Source organism: Podarcis vaucheri (genome assembly GCF_965113315.1).
Source record: "Podarcis vaucheri genome assembly, chromosome: 5".
NCBI lineage: Eukaryota > Metazoa > Chordata > Lepidosauria > Squamata > Lacertidae > Podarcis > Podarcis vaucheri.
The window spans coordinates 74,908,818-74,929,492 of NC_138763.1; the positions used below are offsets into that span (position 1 = coordinate 74,908,818).

General features: G+C 41.8%; 2 protein-coding genes across 24 annotated transcripts in view; one reads left to right on the forward strand and one right to left on the reverse strand.

The window, feature by feature from the left end:
* CTNNA3 (catenin alpha 3) overlaps positions 1-20,675 on the forward strand; it is a 591,589-nt gene that overhangs the window by 533,975 nt on the left and 36,939 nt on the right. For 6 of the 7 annotated variants that reach the window (XR_014219667.1, XR_014219668.1, XM_082222364.1 and 3 more), the window contains 2 exons: positions 4,309-4,401; positions 15,697-15,878. Coding sequence is in view for 5 of the 7 variants with exons in the window: in XM_082222364.1 (XP_082078490.1) it covers positions 4,309-4,401; positions 15,697-15,878 (275 nt within the window). In the remaining 2 variants the exon portion in view is untranslated. Of the gene's footprint in view, positions 1-4,308; positions 4,402-15,696; positions 15,879-18,961; positions 19,255-20,675 lie in introns of those variants that run through there. The other variant, XM_082222366.1, reaches the window with a different exon arrangement.
* The window catches only part of LOC309532295 (uncharacterized protein), a 472,441-nt gene continuing 456,007 nt past the window's right edge, over positions 4,242-20,675 (reverse strand). For 14 of the 17 annotated variants that reach the window (XR_014219695.1, XR_014219696.1, XR_014219697.1 and 11 more), the window contains 4 exons: positions 10,271-10,378; positions 6,372-6,654; positions 5,588-5,802; positions 4,242-4,381 (listed from right to left, as the gene is read on the reverse strand). The gene's annotated coding sequence lies outside the window, so the exon portion shown is untranslated. Of the gene's footprint in view, positions 4,382-5,587; positions 5,803-6,371; positions 6,655-10,270; positions 10,379-10,562; positions 11,279-20,675 lie in introns of those variants that run through there. The other 3 variants (XR_014219709.1, XR_014219710.1, XR_014219711.1) reach the window with 3 other exon arrangements.

The following is a 20,675-nucleotide window of genomic DNA, read 5'->3' on the forward strand; positions in this document are numbered from 1 at the left end:
TAAGTAACAAACAGCAATGCATGCCATTAGGAAGCAAGATCAGCAGCACAGCCATGCCTGCACTGCTCAGTTGGCTGCTCCTGATTGAAGTAATTCTCAACTGCCAGGCTGATTGGCTTCTGTTCACTTGTGAGACAGGGTATGTGTGTCCATTTCCACAGGTCAGGAAGGGTGGAGTTTGAATAAGAGTCATTGCTTCAGTAATGAAGCATCTTAACTTTGGACCTTGTATAGGAACAGGAGGCTCCCTCCATTCCTGCTCTCAGTTAGGCCCTGATCTGAGCAGGTGTTTGCATGTACTTACCTTCTCTCCTCCCAAGCTGCCCCATATGCAGCTAGCCAGGAACTTCAGTGGTGGCTCTGTAGTTTCTACCTGCCTTGTCATCTCATCTGTTCCTATGACTGCAGGAGTTGGGAAGCAGCTGTGTGTCTGAGAGATGCAAGTGCTGGCCAAGAACTGAAGCATTTGGTGTAGGCACTCCAGTCCTGGGGCAGAGATGTCCCAGTCCCATGACTCTTCTGTGTTACTGGCAGTATGGAGATCTGCTGGAGAGTCCTGCACCTCTTGCTCCTTTTTTGAGCAGGGCTGACCCCTAGGAGACAGCACTCTGTCCTTCACTTCATGCAGTAAAGTGCCTTGCACTGGCCTTATGTGCACATTCAGAGTCAGGATGCCATTGCCTGGGAGCAACAACAGGGGAGGGTGGTTGCTTTTCCAGCACTGTCTGTTGGTTTACTGGACATGTATATTTGACCATTGTGGAAATAGGATGGTGATCTAGATGGGCCTTTCGTATAATCTGGCTGCATTCTCATTATGTAAATTAAAATGATCTTGGGTAGTGGGGATGGAAATTATTGTGGTCTTGGAGAGTGAGCAGTACTGGGCTAGACAGAGTCATGGTACTACTAATTACAAGGCCACATCATTGATATATATTCTGCTACAGCACTTGAAAAGTACCCACAAAGAGAAGGATTTTGAACAGTTTGATAGGAGAGAGACTCTTAAAGTACAGGGATCAGGGATGTTGTATAATCAATGCGTCATTCACAATTTCATGAGCATTTTCAATTTTGTGAATTACTGCAGAATACTAAATTAGGTAAAGGCCAATGCATATTCTTTCCAGGAAAAAGGTCCTAGGGGCTGAGAAAGCTCTCTAAATGGGACTCTGAAGAGCCACTGCCTGTCAGCCTAAGGCATCCTTCCCTGATCTGGTGTCCTCCAGAGGTTCTGCGCTATAGCTCTCAGTAGCGCCAGCTGCACTATACAAAAATTAGGTGACAGGAGTGAAAAATAACAAATGAAAGCAAGTGTGTATATGTCTGTAATAAAACTATTTCATCTAGAGTTTAATTAGTTCAACCATTAGTTCTAATTTGTCATTAGAGCTTGTTGTGGTCAGAATTTCTGTAGATGTCACACAAAAGCTTATATATTTTTCTGTGTAGTGAGGCCATCCAGGATTCTCTGTCTTGGAATAAAAAGCCTTTGGTGGTGGTGATTTTTAAAAGTCTTGTGGTGGTTTCCAAACATGAGAATCACCACCTCAGCACTAACTTATTTTAGCATTTGGGTCACCTGGGCATATTTTTCTAAACAATGCATAAACTACTAGAAAGTGTTCCATTCTGCATGTTTCAAACAAGCTATGAGAGATGTTTGCGCAAACAAGTTCTTGCTGGACTTGGTTGTTCTAGAAACCAGTTTTACTTCCAGTTTTACTTCTAGTATAGCCAGCACAAGCTATACTAGAGCTTTCCAAACTGTGTGTCGTGACACGGTAGTGTGTAGGTGTGTCATGGAAATGCTCCCCGTGCTCTTCACGGGGCAGGAAAGGGGCTAGTTTAAACTCTGGTTTGCTAGTAAAACTGAGTTACTGTGTTGCGAAATGATGCACGTCTAAAAAGTGTCTCACCAACATGAAAAGTTTGGAAAGCTCTGAGTTATACTGTTTTGTCTTTTGGTATTCATAAATCAAACTAAGAACAGGAGAAACACAGGGCAATTGTAGTCAAACCCAATTCCTTGTTAGCTCAGAATTCAGCACATACAATCTTTATGAGCAATCACTCTTTCAATATAAAGTTATATTCATCTTTAAAAGCAATTTGAATAAATGCAGTCTGTTTCTATGCAAATAGGGGTGAGTGTTTGGTATTGCACAACTCAAAATGTGCGGATAAATAAATGATTAGAGGCAGACCTACACAGACATTCTCATCATACAGGCCTGGCATTTGAATTCTAACTTGAAAATGTAGGGAGCTTTCTTGGAAAATGCAAGTGTCTTTTAATCCCAGGAAAAAAGAGTTGGGTCACTTAACTGACTATATCAAATAACATGCAATTAATATGAAGCAATAAGGAGCATAACTAAAATATGTGTTTGCAAAGTCAGGCTTTGGACCACTTGCTATGGTCTGAGAGAGACAAATGAGGTATCAGATTAAATCAAAGTGTCTAGCTGATGAACTATGGGTGGTATTCAACAAATTTTTACTTAAGAGTAGACCAAATGACATTAATGAAAATGACTAAGTGAGGTCTAGCAATTTCATTTGGTTTATTCTGAGTAAAAGTTGAATACCACCCCATGTTTTTGCAAAATTTACCCCAAAATTAGAGCAATGGGTGGGACAGGTGAAAGAAAGTGGCAAATGCCAGCAGAGTTTTTCATTGCCAATTTTTATTGGTTGTAAGCGGTCTAACTTCAGTTGAGGCCTAACCTCAACAACTAAAGATTTATGGAATGCTAATGGACACTTTCAGCTGCTCAGATGTCAAAACAACAACAGCAGCACACACGCCTTAGTGGCAGGTGAGGCTGTGTGCTTTTGGTACAGAGATATAGCAGAGAAGAGAGCAGATTGTTGAAGTGTTAGTCAGCTATTAAACAGAAGTAGACAACATGATTAGGCAGCACTGGTCACCTGACCTCCAGCTGATGACATGGTCCCAATTTCTCTGAAGAATTGCGAGAGATCATTTGCACACACGTAACTCTAATATGTATCCTAACGAATTATTAGGATAATGTGGTGAAATCAGCCTCCTTTTACAAGTCTCATAGGTTACTTTGTAACATTTGTTTTTAATAATCACAAACCATTCTGTGATAGCAACACTGCATTGTGTAAGCCATGCATAACTGTCACAAATATAACATCCAAGAAAATCAGGAATGAGCAGTGCAAAATATGGGGGTAAAACAGTCTGGCTGTACACATTCAGTTACAGTGGTGCCTCGCAAGACGAAATTAATTCGTTCCATGAGTTTTTTCGTCTAGCGAATTTTTCGTCTTGCGAAGCACGAAATCCCATAGGAATGCATTGAAATTCAATTAATGCGTTCCTGTGGTCAAAAAAAGTCCAAACAAAGCCAAATTTGGTACAACAAGAGTTTATTAAGTGCTCTTTAAAGTCACACATACTGTAAAGAGCATTTCAAAAATTGAAGGAACAATAAATTAAGTTTCTAAACATGGCAGAAAAACATTTAAAAATCAACAAAGTGTACAGTACATTTTCTAAGACTCTGGGGGACAACTCAAAGAAGGTTCCTCTTCCACTCTTTGCTTCTTGCTGAAGAACCCCCTCCAACTGTTCCCCCAGCCGCCCACCACACAGAAATTCAAATCCAGAATTTTTTTTAAAAAACAGCAGAGTGGCCCAATGGTCACAGAAAATCATAAAAATGCAGGGGGGGGGGAACACAAGCTTCCAGATCCTTGCAAACCCCTCCTCAACACCAAGTCCTTGAATTCCAAACACCCCAACCCAAAATCCACCCCCCCAAAAAAAAAGTTTAAAAGAAGTTTTGGAAAAGCTTCAAAAATCACCAAAGTCTTCAAAAACCTCAAAAAAGGCTACCACACTGCGTTCTATGAGTTGCTCCTCGAAGTCAAGTCGCAACTGTGTTAACGGTGTTAAGAAAAAGGAAACAAACTTGCAAGACGTTTTCGTTTTTCGTCTTGCGAAGCAAGCCCATAGGGATATTCGTCTTGCGAAGCAGCTCAAAAAATGGAAAACCCTTTCGTCTAGCGAGTTTTCCGTCTTGCGAGGCATTCGTCTTGTGGGGCACCACTGTATATAATTATATGCTTCACAAAAACTAGTTAAATAGGCTGAAATAATAGCTCACGTTCTTGAATTCTTCACATTTTTCTTACATGTGCATTCATTGTGGAAGTGGGGACAATATGCCACCTACATTAGGTCCAGGCGGAAGTCTGGTATTCTGTCACAGGTGTATGACAACTTTAAAGTTCATGCATAAGAATAATGTCATGTTCTTTTCACAGACCCCAGAAGAACTTGAAGATGTCTCTGATCTTGAAGACGATCATGATGCACACAGCCGCACCAGTACTCAAACTGAAGGGAAAACAGACAGGGTATGTACCAAAGCCATTTTATTCAAAAATAGTTGATCAAACTGCCTGTATTGTTTGTCCTTTAAGGAGTCTTATCATGAATAATGCCAAAATATTAACTCCTTTCTCCAGTAGATTTCTGGAAAAAGCATATGAAATCCAGAGTGAAATTAGTTATGAACTGAATGAGAAAAGGCTGAAGTTCTCAATGCTGGTGTGTGTGTGTTCAATTTGCTTGTGAAATGCCCACTCAAAATTGGAAGGTGCTCATTCCTTGAAGGGCTGATTGTTATTATTGAGCGTTCATATTCTTGTATGTTGTTCAAATACAAAAGGAAACTAGTTTTAAACAGTTTGGCTAGTGCTGCTTTGTTGTAGTTCTCTCCTTGCAGCCTGGCTCTTATGGAGACTCTTCACACTCCCAGAATTTAAGCTAACCTACATTGCTCAGATAACTAGGCAATGTGAAATCTCCCATGAAGGGAGTACACCTGTATTTGTGAATCTGACAGATACTGTAGTGTCATATGCAGTTTTAATGGAACATGAAATATAAAATTTCATTGGAAACTATTTTACTGTGAAAAGTAAAAGGTAGCATTTCCACTTCTCTCCATCACAGCTTGGGAGTGGGAGTGGGGAAGACAACCTTTGGAGAGCAAACGGTGAGATTTCTAACCTTTCCAATCATAATTCTGAGCAGAGGGGTGGTAGCACAATCTTTTACACTTCACAGAAAGATATGTGAAAGGTTAAAAGCAGAATTTCCAGGACTGCCCCCTCTCAGCTTTAGGGTAGGTATGGTGCAGAATACAAAACCCAAAGAATTGAGAAAACACTTTATCTTCCAATCTCATTGCTGAGATCAGGAGATAAAGCTGTGGGGGCTGGTGGGCCACTTCCTGAATCTTGCTGGGCTGAATCAGGCCCACAGGTTAGTCATCCCTTTTATGTACCATATTTTTCGCTCTATAACACGCACCCGACCATAACACGCACATAGTTTTTAGAGGAGGAAAATCCGTAGGCATGCCACCCGTAGGCATTTCCTCCATAATACGCACAGACATTTCCCCTTACTTTCTAGTAGGAAAAAAGTGAGTGTTATGGTGCAAAAAATACGGTAATTTATATCTTGATCTCCCTGACATCAAGTGATACAAGATGGGATAGAAATATTTGAATAAATAAAGCATGTACCCACTACCTTGCCCGCAGCTATAGATGTAAAGCAGCTGTTTCAGAAAAAGACAGTCCAAGTGGTGTAGTTCCAGATGCTCCTTCTTGCAGCTTGATTTCCTCTGGGTTTGCAGTCCCATTGTGAACAAAAATAGAGTTTTCTGAGCGCTAAAAGCAAGAAACAAGCACCCTCCCTTGTTCCTTGCATGCTGCTTCTGTTAAGACCTTATCAGTTCCAGTTCCCTACATCAGAGAGACCCACCATTCCAGGAAGACAATCAGAAGAATGACAGCTGAATGTCAGGGTTTGCCAAACAATTTGTCTCTAGTTGAATTGTTTATCCTGTTTACAATAAGCCAAGGTTTTCTGCATCCTGGAAAAATCTCTCTCTCTCTCTCTTTCTCTCTCTCACTCCCTCTTTCTCTCTCAGACACACACACACACACACACGTCTAAACTTGTGTACACCACAATTCCTTTTATTTTAAATAGTCTCTGGGGACATCATTTTAATAATATTAACTCCTGTTATTATGGGATACACCTTAGTTAATATACAAGAGATAACAGTTTGCTACCCTATCATTCATTAAATTTTCAGAAACTGAAACAAAACAGTAGGAACGGTACCAGTCAAAGTAGCAAACCCCCTTTTGGCTTTTAAGTTGCAGTGCCTTTCTAGCAATAAAACGACAGTCTTCTGCAGTAGCAACTTTATAGAACCCAGCCAGCCATAATCTGAGATATATATGCTCTCCTAGGAGCCTGTACGTACCATCTTGAGAATTACCACTCATTGGGATTAGCTCACCTGCTGCTGCACAAGTACAATTTTCTCTGTGCAAGGAATGACATAAAGTTGGATAAACATCCAAACTAGCCAGATGGCTGCTGAACAGATGCCAAATGGGTGATGCCCTTTTGCACTATGCTTTGGCAGCTGCCCAAAGCACCTGTCCTGATCAACAGCTGTCTTCTACACAGTCTCCAGGAGCAAAGTCTTCTTCTGCCCAGGTGAAAGAGCGTTCAGAGCGTTCATTGCTTCCACAATGGTGTCCAATAGTAACAGAATGTTGGCAATTTCCATGCAGTCTCTGTATAGAATGAATGCAGATAATCAGGGCATAAGTGATTATACCTACTCTTTCTTCAATTCATTATGTTAGACTTTGGGGGAAAATGTATCAATATTCTAAAGGAACAGTGCAAATATTTAAAATCAGTTAATTCCCCAGGGTTTAACTGTGACTTTCCAGTGTTCTTAAAACACACTGTGTGAAATGATGTGAAGGATAGGTGGCTTCCCATGAAGCAAGACACAGTGATAACAGTAATAACTTTTACTGAACTCAAAGAACTGGACAACTGGGGCAAAGCAGCTGCTTATATACTTTTCTGAAGGCCTGGGCCACTCCCACTCTCAATGTGTCTAAACTCCAAGCTTCGAATCATAAAGAGTTTAAGGGCCAATGGCTATAGCCCAAATCTTGAAACATTCTGTGATTGGATATGTATTGGGCTAAGAATCCTTAGTTCAGACTCAAGCTCAGGCAAACACAGGCCACTGAATACATAACACAATGATTCCTAAACTAAACACTTGGCAATTAAGATACCACTGCTGCCCAATTTAGTCTGAATTGTGCCTTAAAACTATTACCTTTGGAGTTTGAGATAAATAAGGGATTTCCTTAAAATAGTTTCCATGTGGAATAATTGTTGGTGTAATTTGGAAAAATGGGTGAAATTGCAGGAAGGGATGCTGACAAGATTTGTTCATTAATTGAATTTATATCCCACTCTTCCTCTGTCCGGAGGCTGAGAATTTGCCTAGGAAAAGGTCTGCTGCTTCTCTTCCTGTTGCCAACTGTCTGTATATGGTACTCAAAGCCTACTGTTATTGCTGAATGATGCCATGCCACTCCCATTAGGACTGCATCATTCATTGTACATGTGTGCTCAAGCTCCCATATGGAAAAGTCTGTTGGTGGGGAAAATACAAATTGTGGTGCAAACATGGCAATAGTGGCACAGGAACATAACAACAGCCCTCCTGGGTCAAGCCACTGGCCCATCTAGTTCAGTTGTTCCCTCAGGAGTCTGATGCTGATGGGATAACCCACAAGCAAGGCATGAGCACAACAGCACTCAGTCCACCTGAGATTACCCACACCTGGTATTCAGAGGCCTAATGGCTACGCCAGTGGAGGTAGAACATAGCCATCCTTGTCCTCCATGAATTTGTATTTAAAAATTGCCCTTCAATAATTTAAATTTGATTTTTTTATTTATTAAATTTATCTTTTTAAGTGATCCAAGCTGGTGGCCATCACTGACTCCCATTGAAGTAAATTTCATAGTTTACTATGCATTAGGATGGATTGCAGGGGATAGATAACAGTGATTCTTGAGCTGTGCATTAAATGGTAAACGGGGAAGCTTGGTGGTTTTTAGACAATGGTGCGGTGGTGGCTGGTTTCAAGTTCAAGAGACAATAGAAGTCATTCCAGAAAACACATTCAAACATTTACAGTACAGTAACGCGGGCAGTGCTGTGGTCTAAACCACAGAGCCTAAGGGCTTGCCGATCTGAAGGTGTGATTCGAATCCCCGTGATGGGGTGAGCTCCTGCTGCTCCTGCCAACCTAGCAGTTCAAAAGCACATCAAAGTGCAAGTAGATAAATAGGAACCGCTCCGGAGGGAAGATAAACAGCGTTTCATTGCAATGCTCTGGTTTGCCAGAAGCGGCTTTTTTTCATGCTGGCCACATGACCCGGAAGCTGTACGCCGGCTCCCTCGGCCAATAAAGCAAGATGAGCGCCGCAACCCCAGTCGTCCACGACTGGACCTAATGGTCAGGGGTCCCTTTACCTTTACAAACAATAAAGTAAGCATGCAAAACTATATATATATAATCAAACTGAGCCATTTTCAAGTTACAATGGTCTTAACTTGTGCATTTCTCTTCACCACTCAACCTTCTACTTTGAAGTTATGGTATGGAATGGTATTAACTGATCAAGCACCTAAGATATTTAATGTAGTGAAGTGATCTCATAGTATACTGGACCTTATTGTGACACTAAGCCCAGCAGTGTATCCAAAACTCCTAAATGGATAAGCAGATGCATAGGTGAGAAGGCAAAGGGTTTGTATTTTTGTTTTGACAGCGAGAACCAAACAGATATTTTATATTTTACATATAAAATTGGATTCACAGACAAGCTGTTTGTGTAACTTTGAGAACTCTTGTAGTGATATGATTGTTATGCAGAAGATGCCTGACATGATTTCACAGAAGCTCCTGCTTGCCCTTCAACCTCCTTGCCTCCATATCTTTTCACTTATGAAAATACATTTGCAGATGCATTGTAGTCTCCAAACAGCTCTGCTACACTTGAATTTAACAGGCTTCTTTGACCCCACATGCTCCCTGCACCAGAATCATGATTTATTTTATTTTATATGTCCTTTTGGAGAAGGGCTATTTGAGAGGGATTTTCTTTTGTTCACTTTTGTGTTCAGTAATATTTAAAAATAAATCCACAGTGGAAATAGTTTAGCAAGGCTGTGTGGGTTCTGGATAAGGAAACTGAAGTGAGAATATATATATTTTTTTTTAAAAAATCAATTTCCCATAATTGTTTTTGCTATTTTAAAAATTGTTTAAATCAAGTTGTCCCAACATTCTGAGTTGGGATGATAGACTTTCATTCTGGCTGAGCTGGGCTTGGGGCTTATGCCAGCGTAGACCCACCTGAGCTTGGGGATCCATTGGATCCTGGCAGATCTTGGGATTGAATTACCCCCTCAGTGGGTACAGGATTGCAGCCTGAATAGTAGTAGTAGTAGTAGTAGTAGTAGTTTTTAGGTTTCCCCAGCTACTCTGGGCAGCTCCCAACAGAGGACTAAAAACAGAATAAAACATCAAACATTAAAAACTTCCCTAAACAGTGATGCCTTCAGATGTCTTTTAAAAGTTGGATAGTCGGATAGTTGTTTATTTCCTTGACATCTGATGGGAGGGCGTTCCACAGGACGGGTGCCACTACCAAGAAGGCCCTCTGCTTGGTTCCCTGTAACCTCACATGTTGCAGTGTGGGAACCACCAGAAGGCCCTTGGTGCTGGACCTCAGTAAATATCCTCCTGTTGTTGTTCTCTTGAATGAGGAACAATACTTCTATAAGGCTCCACAGCCTCAGGGTGGACTGATGTCAGATTAATCTGATTATGTATTTAAAATTCAGTCTAAGTTCACAGCATGTTGGTTGGCATACACAAAAATATTCAGGAATTTGTTTTTCAGTGAAGCGAAATTGCTATAATGTTAATTAACCATCTGTTATGCATATCCTTAATGTATTACACAAAATCTAAACTTATTTTACTGTCCTGTAATCTGAATGGATTTTATAATCAGGATGAAGAGTGAGAAATTGTCCAATTTCTAACACAATAGCAGCCAGAAAATGTCTGCCTGAAAGTATGTCACTTTAAAATGGATTCTGAAAAATTATTTAGGCATTATTCCTCTAAGCAAGGAGTAGCAATTATTTTAGGTGCACATACAATACATGCAGCTGTTAAGAGGGCAGTCACCTGAGCTCTAACAATGCATTGGTGAACTGATGCCCCTGCCTTTGAAGAGGCAAAATTTCCATATGGGAGGAAAACAGTGAAGCAGTCTGGTCTGGAATGTGATGGGTACCTTTTTCAGGAAAGTGGCTGGCAACATGTGGGCATGATGGGGTGTCTTTTAGTCTTTTTGTCAGATGAGCAGGAGCTGCAGTAGGGTACACAGACCACATTCTCTCTCCTAAAGATGGACAACATTAACATGAAGTACACGCTACAGTCAGTCTTCTGGCAGGCAGCATCAGTATTAGGCAGAGGTGATGTCAAATGGGAATGTGCTGCCCCACATTTCCACCATGTGCCAGAATGCCCTCCCTCGTGGAACTTGACAAGAGGGGTGGCCAAAAGAAGGTTTTGCCACTTACCTTTTCGCTCAAGGGGAAAGAAAGATGAATAGCAACTCTATGTGCTGGAAGTGACGGGACAGGCAGGGTGCCTCCTCTTGTGCTTATTCACACTGCCTGATGGGTGGGCCGGCTCTGGCATTAGGTCACAATGGAGAAACTCTCCTTTTCAGCCTCACTCCTTCAGGCAAGTGGCATCAGAAGGTGGTCACAATGGCCAGCCACTCATCTTCAGGCAGGTGGCATCATAAGGTCACCAGAATGGCCAACGTGTCTCCTTCAGGCAGAGAGACCCTTGGTGTTGCTGATAATATCAGAAGAGAGCTTTGCTCTTCCATTATGCTGTAGTAGTTGGCCATTGTGACCTCCTCCTGATGCCACCTACCAGAAGGAGAGAGACTGGCAACTGTGTTGATACCACAGTGCAGGGTAACAACCTACCTGAAAAAGTTGGCCATTATAGATCTATTTAGCCATTGCTATTTATTGTAACACACCCACTTTCTTTGTGACAGTTTATGAAGCTGAAATCTATTGCTTTAAAGGGGACCTACTGCCACTGGGAACACGGCTGGCGCTGTGGGTTAAACCACAGAGCCTAGGGCTTGCAGATCAGAAGATTGGCGGTTCGAATCCCTGCAATGGGGTGAGCTCCCATTGCTCGGTCCTGCTCCTGCCAACCTAGCAGTTCGAAAGCACATCATACATGCTAGTAGCTAAATAGGTACCACTCTGGCGGGAAGGTAAACGCTGTTTCTGTGTGCTGCTCTGGTTCGCCAGAAGCGGCTTAGTCATGCTGGCCACCTGACCTGGAAGCTGTACGCCGGGCTCCCTTGGCCAATAAAGAAAGATGAGCGCTGCAACCCCAGAGTCAGCCACGACTGGACCTAATGTTCAGGGGTCCCTTTACCTTTACTGCCACCTACCCAAATATGTGAGAGATCCACACAAGTGCAACACCCCAAGTTAAGTGAAGAACAATCTGTTTCCCTTTGCTTTTCTGTGGAATATACCCCCACTTCACCTATTATAATAGAGTGGTACCTCTGGTTACAAACTTAATTCGTTCTGGAGGTCCGTTCTTAACCTGAAACCTTTCTTAACCTGAGGTACCACTTTAGCTAATGGGGCCTTCTGCTGCCGCTGCCACATGATTTCTGTTCTCATCCTGAGGCAAAGTACTACTTCTGGGTTAGCAGAGTCTGTAACCAAAAGTGTTTGTAACCCGAGGTACCACTGTACTTACGTGTTGGTGTGTGTCACACCAGAATCCATGGCTTTTGCTCTAAACAGTGGCACTACCTGGTATCATTTAGTAATGCAAAACATGTCATTGATTGGGAGTACAGCAAACATGTGATTGATGGAGTAGCACAGCAGATGCTTTCGATGCAAAAAGTCCCAGTTTTAGGCCCTGGCATCTCCAGGCAGAACTGGGGAAAGTCTCCTGTCTCAAATGCTGGAGAGCTACAATCAATCAGTGAAGATAATATTGCACAAGATGGACAAATGGTATGAGACAGTATCAGGAGGCTATTTCTATGTGACTTAAGTTTCTCTGGCCGGTAAGCAAACAGCAAACTGCTGTAGAGGCAGGGACACTAGCAACACAATATTATTACATCATGCATTTTTCATTATTAAAAGGCAGCAAGGAAAAGAGGAGGAAGAGCCTTTCAAGCATGTAAACTAAGATAGAGAACTGCATTTCTGGTTTGAATTTTAAAATTTAGTTGAATGCAGCCATGAGTCAGCTTTGGTTTCTGTTTCAGCTGAATACTTTTAAATATTGTTCCCCTTAAATATGAAAAGTCCTTAGCCATCAGAGAATATTCCCACAGAGATACATGCCTACAGGCTGATTATTTTGTATGATTTATGAGCAGCATAGCACTGTGCTACTAAGGAAGATAGAATGAATGACCTAGAGAAACTTGCTTCTAAATATGTCCTCTGTTAAGATTTGGAATGTTTCACTACCTTGTAGTGCCAGGAAAGATCAAGAACCCTATAAAGGTCCCCCAATGTATGGGATAATCAATATTTTCTCATGCAGTTGGATGGAATTCTAAAACTGAAGGGAGGCTATATTTGCTTCTCCACGATCTGCAAGGTTTAAAATAATTTTTCCAATGTAACTAGAATTTAGTCACAGTTCAGTCTAAACGTGTTTTCTGTTTCAATCCACATAAGCTGTCCTCTCATTCTGAAAATGACAAGCACAGTAGAAAAAGGGTTGTTTTCAGTTGTGTTATTCTTACACATTTCTTTTTGTTCTCTTTAGTTTTTAAAAAATGTTCCTTGTGGTGACCAAGTAAATGGTTATAAAAATCTGTAAATACATTTTTCTAAGCATGTCAGATTAGTTTAGGAATATATATCTACTGGAATGGGAATTGGGGTTGCTTGTGCGTAAACTGCAAACTGCTCCAAGCTGGTCGTATAGCTAAACCTTTCCCTGGTTTGACAGCCCTTATAACGCGACTGTCTTAGTCACTGGCAGAATCCGTGAGTGGGCGTCTCCTAAACTTCCTCCAACATAGAAATTCTTTGACGCCAAGTCTCCGCCTCGATTCTCTGCGCGGAAGCCTTCTGCGCAGCGTGGGCGTGCCAAGCGGAGGTCCTGTGCTCTCTCCGCTGATTTTACTGGAAGAGTCTCGGAGCCTCCCCTCCGCAGTACTCTCAGCCTCCCCTTTCTCCCTGCTGTCCCTTGGATTTCCTTCCCCAGCGGAAGCTCTCTCTCTCTCCTTGCTAGTTCCCTCCCCTGCATCATTGGAGCATCTTACCTCTCCTCTTGCCTCTGATGGCAGTTCCCTGACATCTACATATATAGATAACCATTCACAGATTAGCAGATTTCTATTCCAATACCAGAGCAGTTTCTCTTCTCCTCAAGCATTTATTCAGAGCGCCTTTTGGCAAGGCAGATGGCATAATCATTGACAGCTGGAAAGAGGCTGGCCATCATTAAAACAAACACTAAATACACGCTTCTAGACAATTCCTGGAAATTAAATTCCTGGGAGAGGAACTGATTTTTTTTTCTTTATAGAAGTGATATGCTTAAAGTGCATCTGAATTCAGGTAATCCTGCTTGTCAGTTACTGCAGAGACTGTGGATCTGATCTAGTCACTGCTGCACCCAGGCCTGGTGTCAGCACTTGGTATGGTTGGGAAACAACTGGGGTCCAGGTGCCACGGTAGGGCTCTTGGGGGCTGATGCTTTGCCTGCTGAAACCTCGCCACCAGTCTCCACCTTCTCAGGGTGGTGGCAGAGGTGCTGTGATTGTCTGAAAAATACCCATATGGTTGCCATATTCTATGCTCCATATAGAGCATAGGAATACCCACTGTCAGGCATTGCATTATGGGGCATGGCAGCTGCTTGAATCCTTTCCAGCAATTACAGTGCCACTGTTTCTAGCTAAACCTGCTAGTCCCGAGGAGGAGGAAGTAGTTGGCAGCAGCTCTAGGAATGCCACTATAGACAGTGGGCCCAAATGACAGCAAGGGGTGATCTGTGCTGGCAGGTAACCCACAGAAAGTAGTAAGCAGAGGGCCCATCCAAGCCTGAGGCCGCACAGGAGTATTCAGCTAATCATTCCCTTGTCTATTCTAGGATTGTATGATGAGCCTTTCACATTGAAGCCTTTCACCACAAAACACACCCACCCACCCCAAAATAAAATACCTGGTACTTTATCCTCCATTTGTATTAAGCTGTCAATATACATGTATTTGTACTATATAATATGTATACAAGCAGCTTAATAATGAGTTATCCTGGGTAAGATGGTAGAGTCAAAACAAATGGCCCAAACTACACAATACAGTAATACATGAACATATTTAAATGAAGAATATGCTTGGATCACAGTGAGTATGACAATATCAGTAATTTAAAATTGTTGTGAAACCGAAGAGCAGTACCCACCTTTGCAACTGATACATTCCCCAGTATCAATCCACAACACTTGCCTTTCATCAGGGATGGTATTTCTCCCCCACTGTGATGATTTGCCCTGAGGATATCTCTTTACTTCCTTCTATATAGGTAGGTAAAGGTGAAGGGACCCCTTACCATTCAGTCCAGTCGTGGACAACTCTGGGGTTGCACGCTCATCTTGCTTTACTGGCTGAGGGAGCCGGCGTTTGTCTGCAGGCAGCTTCTGGGTCATGTGGCCAGCATGACAAAGCCACTTCTGGCAAACCAGAGCAGCGCATGGAAACCCCGTTTACCTTCCCCCTGGAGCGGTACCTATTTATCTAATTGCGCTTTGATGTGCTTTTGAACTGCTAGGTTGGCAGGAGCAGGGAATGAGCTACGGGAGCTCACCCAGTTGTGGGATTCGAACCGCCAACCTTCTGATCAGCAAGCCCTAGGCTCTGTGGTTTAGACCACAGCGCCACCTGAGTCCCTTATATAGGTAAATAGGTAAAGGTAAAGGGACCCCTGACCATTAGGTCCAATCGTGGCTGACTCTGGGGTTGCGACGCTCATCTTGCTTTATTAGCCGAGGGAGCCGGCGTACAGCTTCTGGGTCATGTGGCCAGCATGACTAAGCCACTTCTGGTGAACCAGAGCAGAGCACGGAAACGCCGTTTACCTTCCCGCCAGAGTGGTACCTATTTATCTACTTGCACTTTGACGTGCTTTCGAACGGCTAGGTGGGCAGGAGCAATGGGAGCTCACCTCGTCGCGGGGATTCGAACTGCCGACTTTCTGATCGGCAAGTCCTAGGCTCTGTGGTTTAACCCACAGTGCCACCTGTGTCCCGCCATATAGGTAAATAGTTGCTATTAATTCCTTTGGTGAAGAGGAAAGTGCTACACTTAAACTGCCCTTTATCTCTGTTACTGGGTGGCCTGTCCCACTAAAAGGGACCCTGGTTGTCTGGGTGTGACGTGTTTATTTATTAAAATCTGTGCACAGAACACACAGTGGTGCAGTTTTGACTTTTCTAAGTATCCAGTGCAGGACCAGCCAATCCTTGGACAAATGCATAGCCCAAAGATGCAGGCATCAGATCTCAGCTGTTGTTTCAAAATGACATCTTATTCAGAGCAGTCATTTGTTAATGTCCATTTGCATCCACAAAAGGACACCCTCTGACAAAGGCAGATGTTTTGCAAATCAAATTATCTTACCTTGCAGGCAAAGATGACTCAGTTGCCAGAGGCAGAGAAAGAAAAGATAGCTGAGCAAGTGGCTGACTTTAAGAAAGTCAAGAGTAGACTTGATGCAGAGATTGAAATATGGGATGATACCAGCAATGACATCATCGTTCTGGCTAAACGGATGTGTGTGATTATGATGGAGATGACAGACTTCACAAGGTAATTATGCAGGATTTAAAATACATACATACATGCATACATAGAGCTAGAAGCAATTGTCACGTTCAGAGTGGAAAACACAAAAGAGTTTATAATGACAGATGACAAGTGAGTGTCACAACTAATAAAACTGAAAATTGAAGTATTCAGTGTGAAATACTGAAATGCCAAGCCGTTTAAACCATCATACTGTGCTTGCCTTTAGGGGAGAAAAAGTGATGTTTATCTTTGTCCTTTTTGTTTTCCTTTGATTTTACTTGAGGTTATTTTCTCTCGTTGATCCTTTTAGCACTGTTAAACAGTAAAGTGACCTAATGGGATTGAAGTCCTGTGGTTATGAAATTAGATAAAAACAGAAAAGCTCTTGAATGTGTACAGCATTTGTTCTTCATTGTGAACTTTGGGCCTTTCTATGCTAGAAATTTACATGGTTTTTCTACTTGAAATGTCACAGCTTCATCAAAGAATCATGGATATGATGATATGGAGAGGGAGTAGATCCAGGGACAACAATTCCCAGTGTTCTCTGGGAATGTTATAGGAATTTAAATTGGTGGTGTAATGCAGCATTTGTGTTTCTGTACTTATGTCTGAAATATTGGAATTTTCCATAATGCTTTCAGGGTTGGGTCTACTGGTCAGAGTGCATCCAGTATCCATTTTTGCAAACTACACCTTTGCAAGCATTTTATTACCATATAGTCAACTTTTGGATAAAAAAGATTAAAGACCTAAAGAAAACTAAAAGAGTAATAATTATATTCTGGCTGGAAACTGAAACTATTGATAGAGCTACGATATAGACATACAGCTGCACAGGGAAATCTCCCTTTTCCCAGATCACTGCAGCTCAGTGTTTAAGGCTATATCCCGGACTTGCTTCGTAACACATAATGGTAAGGATGCTGTGAATCCAAGGACATATCTATACAGTATTGTGAAACATGATGTTTGGCTTGGCTGATAAGCATACATGTTGGCAGAAATGTTGTAGATACAGTGGTGCCTCGCAAGACGAAAATAATCCGTTCGGCGAGTCTCTTCGTCTAGCGGTTTTTTCGCCTTGTGAAGCAACCCTATTAGCGGCTTAGCGGCTATTAAAGGCTTAGCGGCTTAGAAAAGGGGGGGGGAGCGAAAAAAATCACAAGACTCGCAAGATGTTTTCGTCTTGCGAAGCAAGCCAATAGGAAAATTCGTCTTGCGAAGCGCATCGAAAAACGGAAAACCCTTTCGTCTAGCGGGTTTTTCGTCTTGCGAGGCATTCGTCTTGCGGGGCACCACTGTATGGCTTTTATGGAAATAAATGGGAGCTCTTCCATATATATAAGGGCTTTCATGACCCCCTTCCTAATGCAGCCTCCTGTGTCATTCAAACAAGACTATTCTCAAAAGCAGGGGGACCACTCCAGGAGAATTTCCAAACAAACAAGATTTTTAAGATGTTACAGTGTGTTCTGCTTTGTTTGAAAAGTGGTATCCTTGTTGTGGTATAACATCTCAGTTCTTCTGTCATGCAAACTTAAAATAAGCTCTTGTTTAAAACAAACAAAATCCCATCCTTATCTGCCATTATATTTTGAAATTTGCACTTTAAAACAATAGTATCAGGATGCTTCCTCAAAAACCCTTTGGTACAGGAAGACTTTGAATCTTCCTACTACTGGTTCTGTAACTGTAACTGTAACTAAAGCAGACTTAGAAATGAAATGGAGTGCAGTTCACAGCCACTGTTCATTTTACCAAGCAAACACTGACTTTCACTGGCCTCTCATAAAAAAGTAAAGGACCCCGACCGTTAAGTCCAGTCATGAACAACTCTGGGGTTGCGGCGCTCACCTCAGTTTACTGGCCGAGGGAGCTGATGTTTGTCCGCTGACAGTTTTTCCGGGTCATGTGGCCAGCATGACTAAGCTGCTTCTGGTGGAACTAGAGCAGTGCATGGAAACACCGTTTACCTTCCCGCCGGAGCGGTACCTATTTATCTACTTGCACTTTGACGTGCTTTCGAACTGCTAGGTTGGCAGGAGCTGGGACCGAGCAACGGGAGCTCACCCAGTTGTGGGATTCAAACTGCCGACCTTCTGATCGGCAAGCTAGGCTCAGTGATTTAGACCACAGTGCCACCCGCGTCCCTCCTGGCCTCTTATACATAGGATTAAATAAATGCCTGCAAAAACTTTTACTACCTGCTCTCTCTGATCCATATTAACAGGTCCTTACAACAAGGGAACCTGCAAATCAAGTACTCCTAATCAATGGAGAAATATATAAATATAATCTTTTAGTTGGACATAAGAGGTCGGCTCCAGCTAAATTGGTAAAAAAGTTCCAATGATCTCAATGAGAATTGTGCAATTAACTTAGTAATATACTTTTCATTTAAATTGTGACTTTCATAAGTAAGCTGGACCAAGAAAATAAAAGCTTGTTCACTTTATTCTGCATAAGCCATATGGATTATTCTCAGGAAAATAAACAGAAGCTAATAATAATAATAATAATAATAATAATAATAAATTATTTATACCCCACCCATCTGGCTGGGCTTCCCCAATATTCCAAAAGAATATTAAAATACTATGATACATCAAACATTAAAAGCTTCCCTAAAGAGTGTACAATCATGTCAATGGTGAAGGCAGATGGTAGAGTAGTGTTGGGGGCTGCAGTCCTGAAGAGTGGAATTCTGAAAGCAGCAGGTATGAAACGGAGCAAGAAAAGAATTTCCTAGTGGATGTACCATCTGGATCACACAGGATTGAGATAATGCATTAGTTTAACGCACACTTTGTATACTTGGATAAAAAAATTTTAGAGCTATAAACCAAAACAAAGAAGTCAAAGTCTTCCCTCTTGAAGATATAACCTGCATGGCTATTGGGGAATTTAAAAATATAGTTGAAATGAGCTTTTATACTGTTGTACACCACCCCAATCTGAGTGGTGCAAGATTACCAAACATTCAAAAAGGAGAGATATAGTAGCCATAGGGGACTTAAATTACCCTGATTATCTGTTGGGACACACACTCGGCAAGAATGTAAGGTCCAACAAATTCCTCAATTGCCTTCTTCATTTCGCAGAATGTGGAAGAAGCATCAAGGGGGTAATCTCTCTTGGACCTGGTCCTCACCTACAAGAAGAAACTAATCTATAAAGTGGAAGTACAGGGAATCTTGGGAGGAAGTGATCACGTCCTCTTGGGATTCATTATACACCGGCAAGGTAAAATTAAGTACAGTTGCGCACGCACTCTAGACTTTAAGAAGACTGATTTCAGAAATGACGCTTACAGAACTACTGGGTGAGGTCCCTTTGTCCGAAATACCCAAAGAGAATGGACATCTGAGATGGATGGGAGTTTCTTAAAGGTGAAATACTGAATCCACACAATTCCAACAAGAAAGAAAGAAGAGTGAGAAGCACCTAAGAAAAACGGTGTGCCTGCATAAGGAACATATAGATGAGCTGAGAAGAAAGAAGGGAATATGTAAGAAATGGAACAAAGTAGAAATCACGAAGTAGCCTACAGTTGTAGGAAGGTCAGGCAGGCCAAAGCTCAGAATGTACCCTGGCTTGCAGGGGCTTGGATTAGATGACTCTCAGGGTCTCTTCCAACTATACAATTCTATGATTTTATTATTCTAATTGGCAAACTTATTATGGAATTTCTTGTAGGACATCCTTTGCCTGTCCTTTTTGCATTGCAGAGGAATTGCATTTGTTTTGCTGAACTACTATTTTATAAATATTAGGGAAGAGCTATCCCTCCCTCTTTCTTTATTAATGTTTCAAAAACAGTTCTTTCTCTCTTTCCCCTTTGGTTCTGTTCTAACCTATTCAGGTAGGTTCTCCTCTGGATAAAGTGAAATGGAAGAGGTCTATATTGCATTCTGTTTGTTCTTCATGTTTGAAGATGGGTCTAATTGTGGTATGAAATTAAACCCCTGGTTCTCCAGTCTTGAAAGTATCCTAACCTCCCTCTTTCATGAATTGAAACAGGTGTTGTTGGTGAAGCATCTGATGTCCAACCACAAAACCTGCTAAGCTGGTGTGGGGACACCCTAACCTAGTTTCCTACTTTCTATTTCTATTCATGATCTCAGTTTAACATGCATAATTGAAATAAATGTTAAGTACAAAGCAAAGTAAACAAGTAAATAGAACAAGGGATTATTTGGTTTGCATCTTGATAAACAGGATTGAGAATGTCAATTTGCTTAGGTTCACTTATGTAAATATACTGGTTTGACCTTAGCTTCCAAACAAAATGATGCCACTAGGGATGTCAGGTGTTGTCAGGAGATGTTTGATGTCCTACAGATGAATCAAGTACAAGAACAAAGAGAGTAGCCAATTAACAATACAATCAGTGCCTACATTTCTCTCTCATTTCTTTTAGTTCTTTCATTTTTAATGCTAGGCAAAGGCTATGTTTAACAGTACAATCCTATGCATGATTACAGTATGCCCAAGTGTTTTCAAAGCAGCCTACTTCCTAAATTTGCTTATCTTTTTAATATATTTACCTATGCCCATAACCAGTGCTTTTGCCTCTTTGGGAAATATATCAGTTCTACCTTAGCTGAGTATTAAACAGAATTTCAAACAGAGCTGAGGGGAAAGGAAAGTGGGGAGGAAATTTAATCTAAAAATGCTCTCTACAACAGGGACGGGGAACCTGTGGCCTTCCAAATGTTGCTGGTGCTGATGCGAGCTGGAAGACTACAGATTCGCCCTTGCTATTGTACATCATGGGTGAGATTATCCTGATAATGTACTGTTATCTTGATGAGC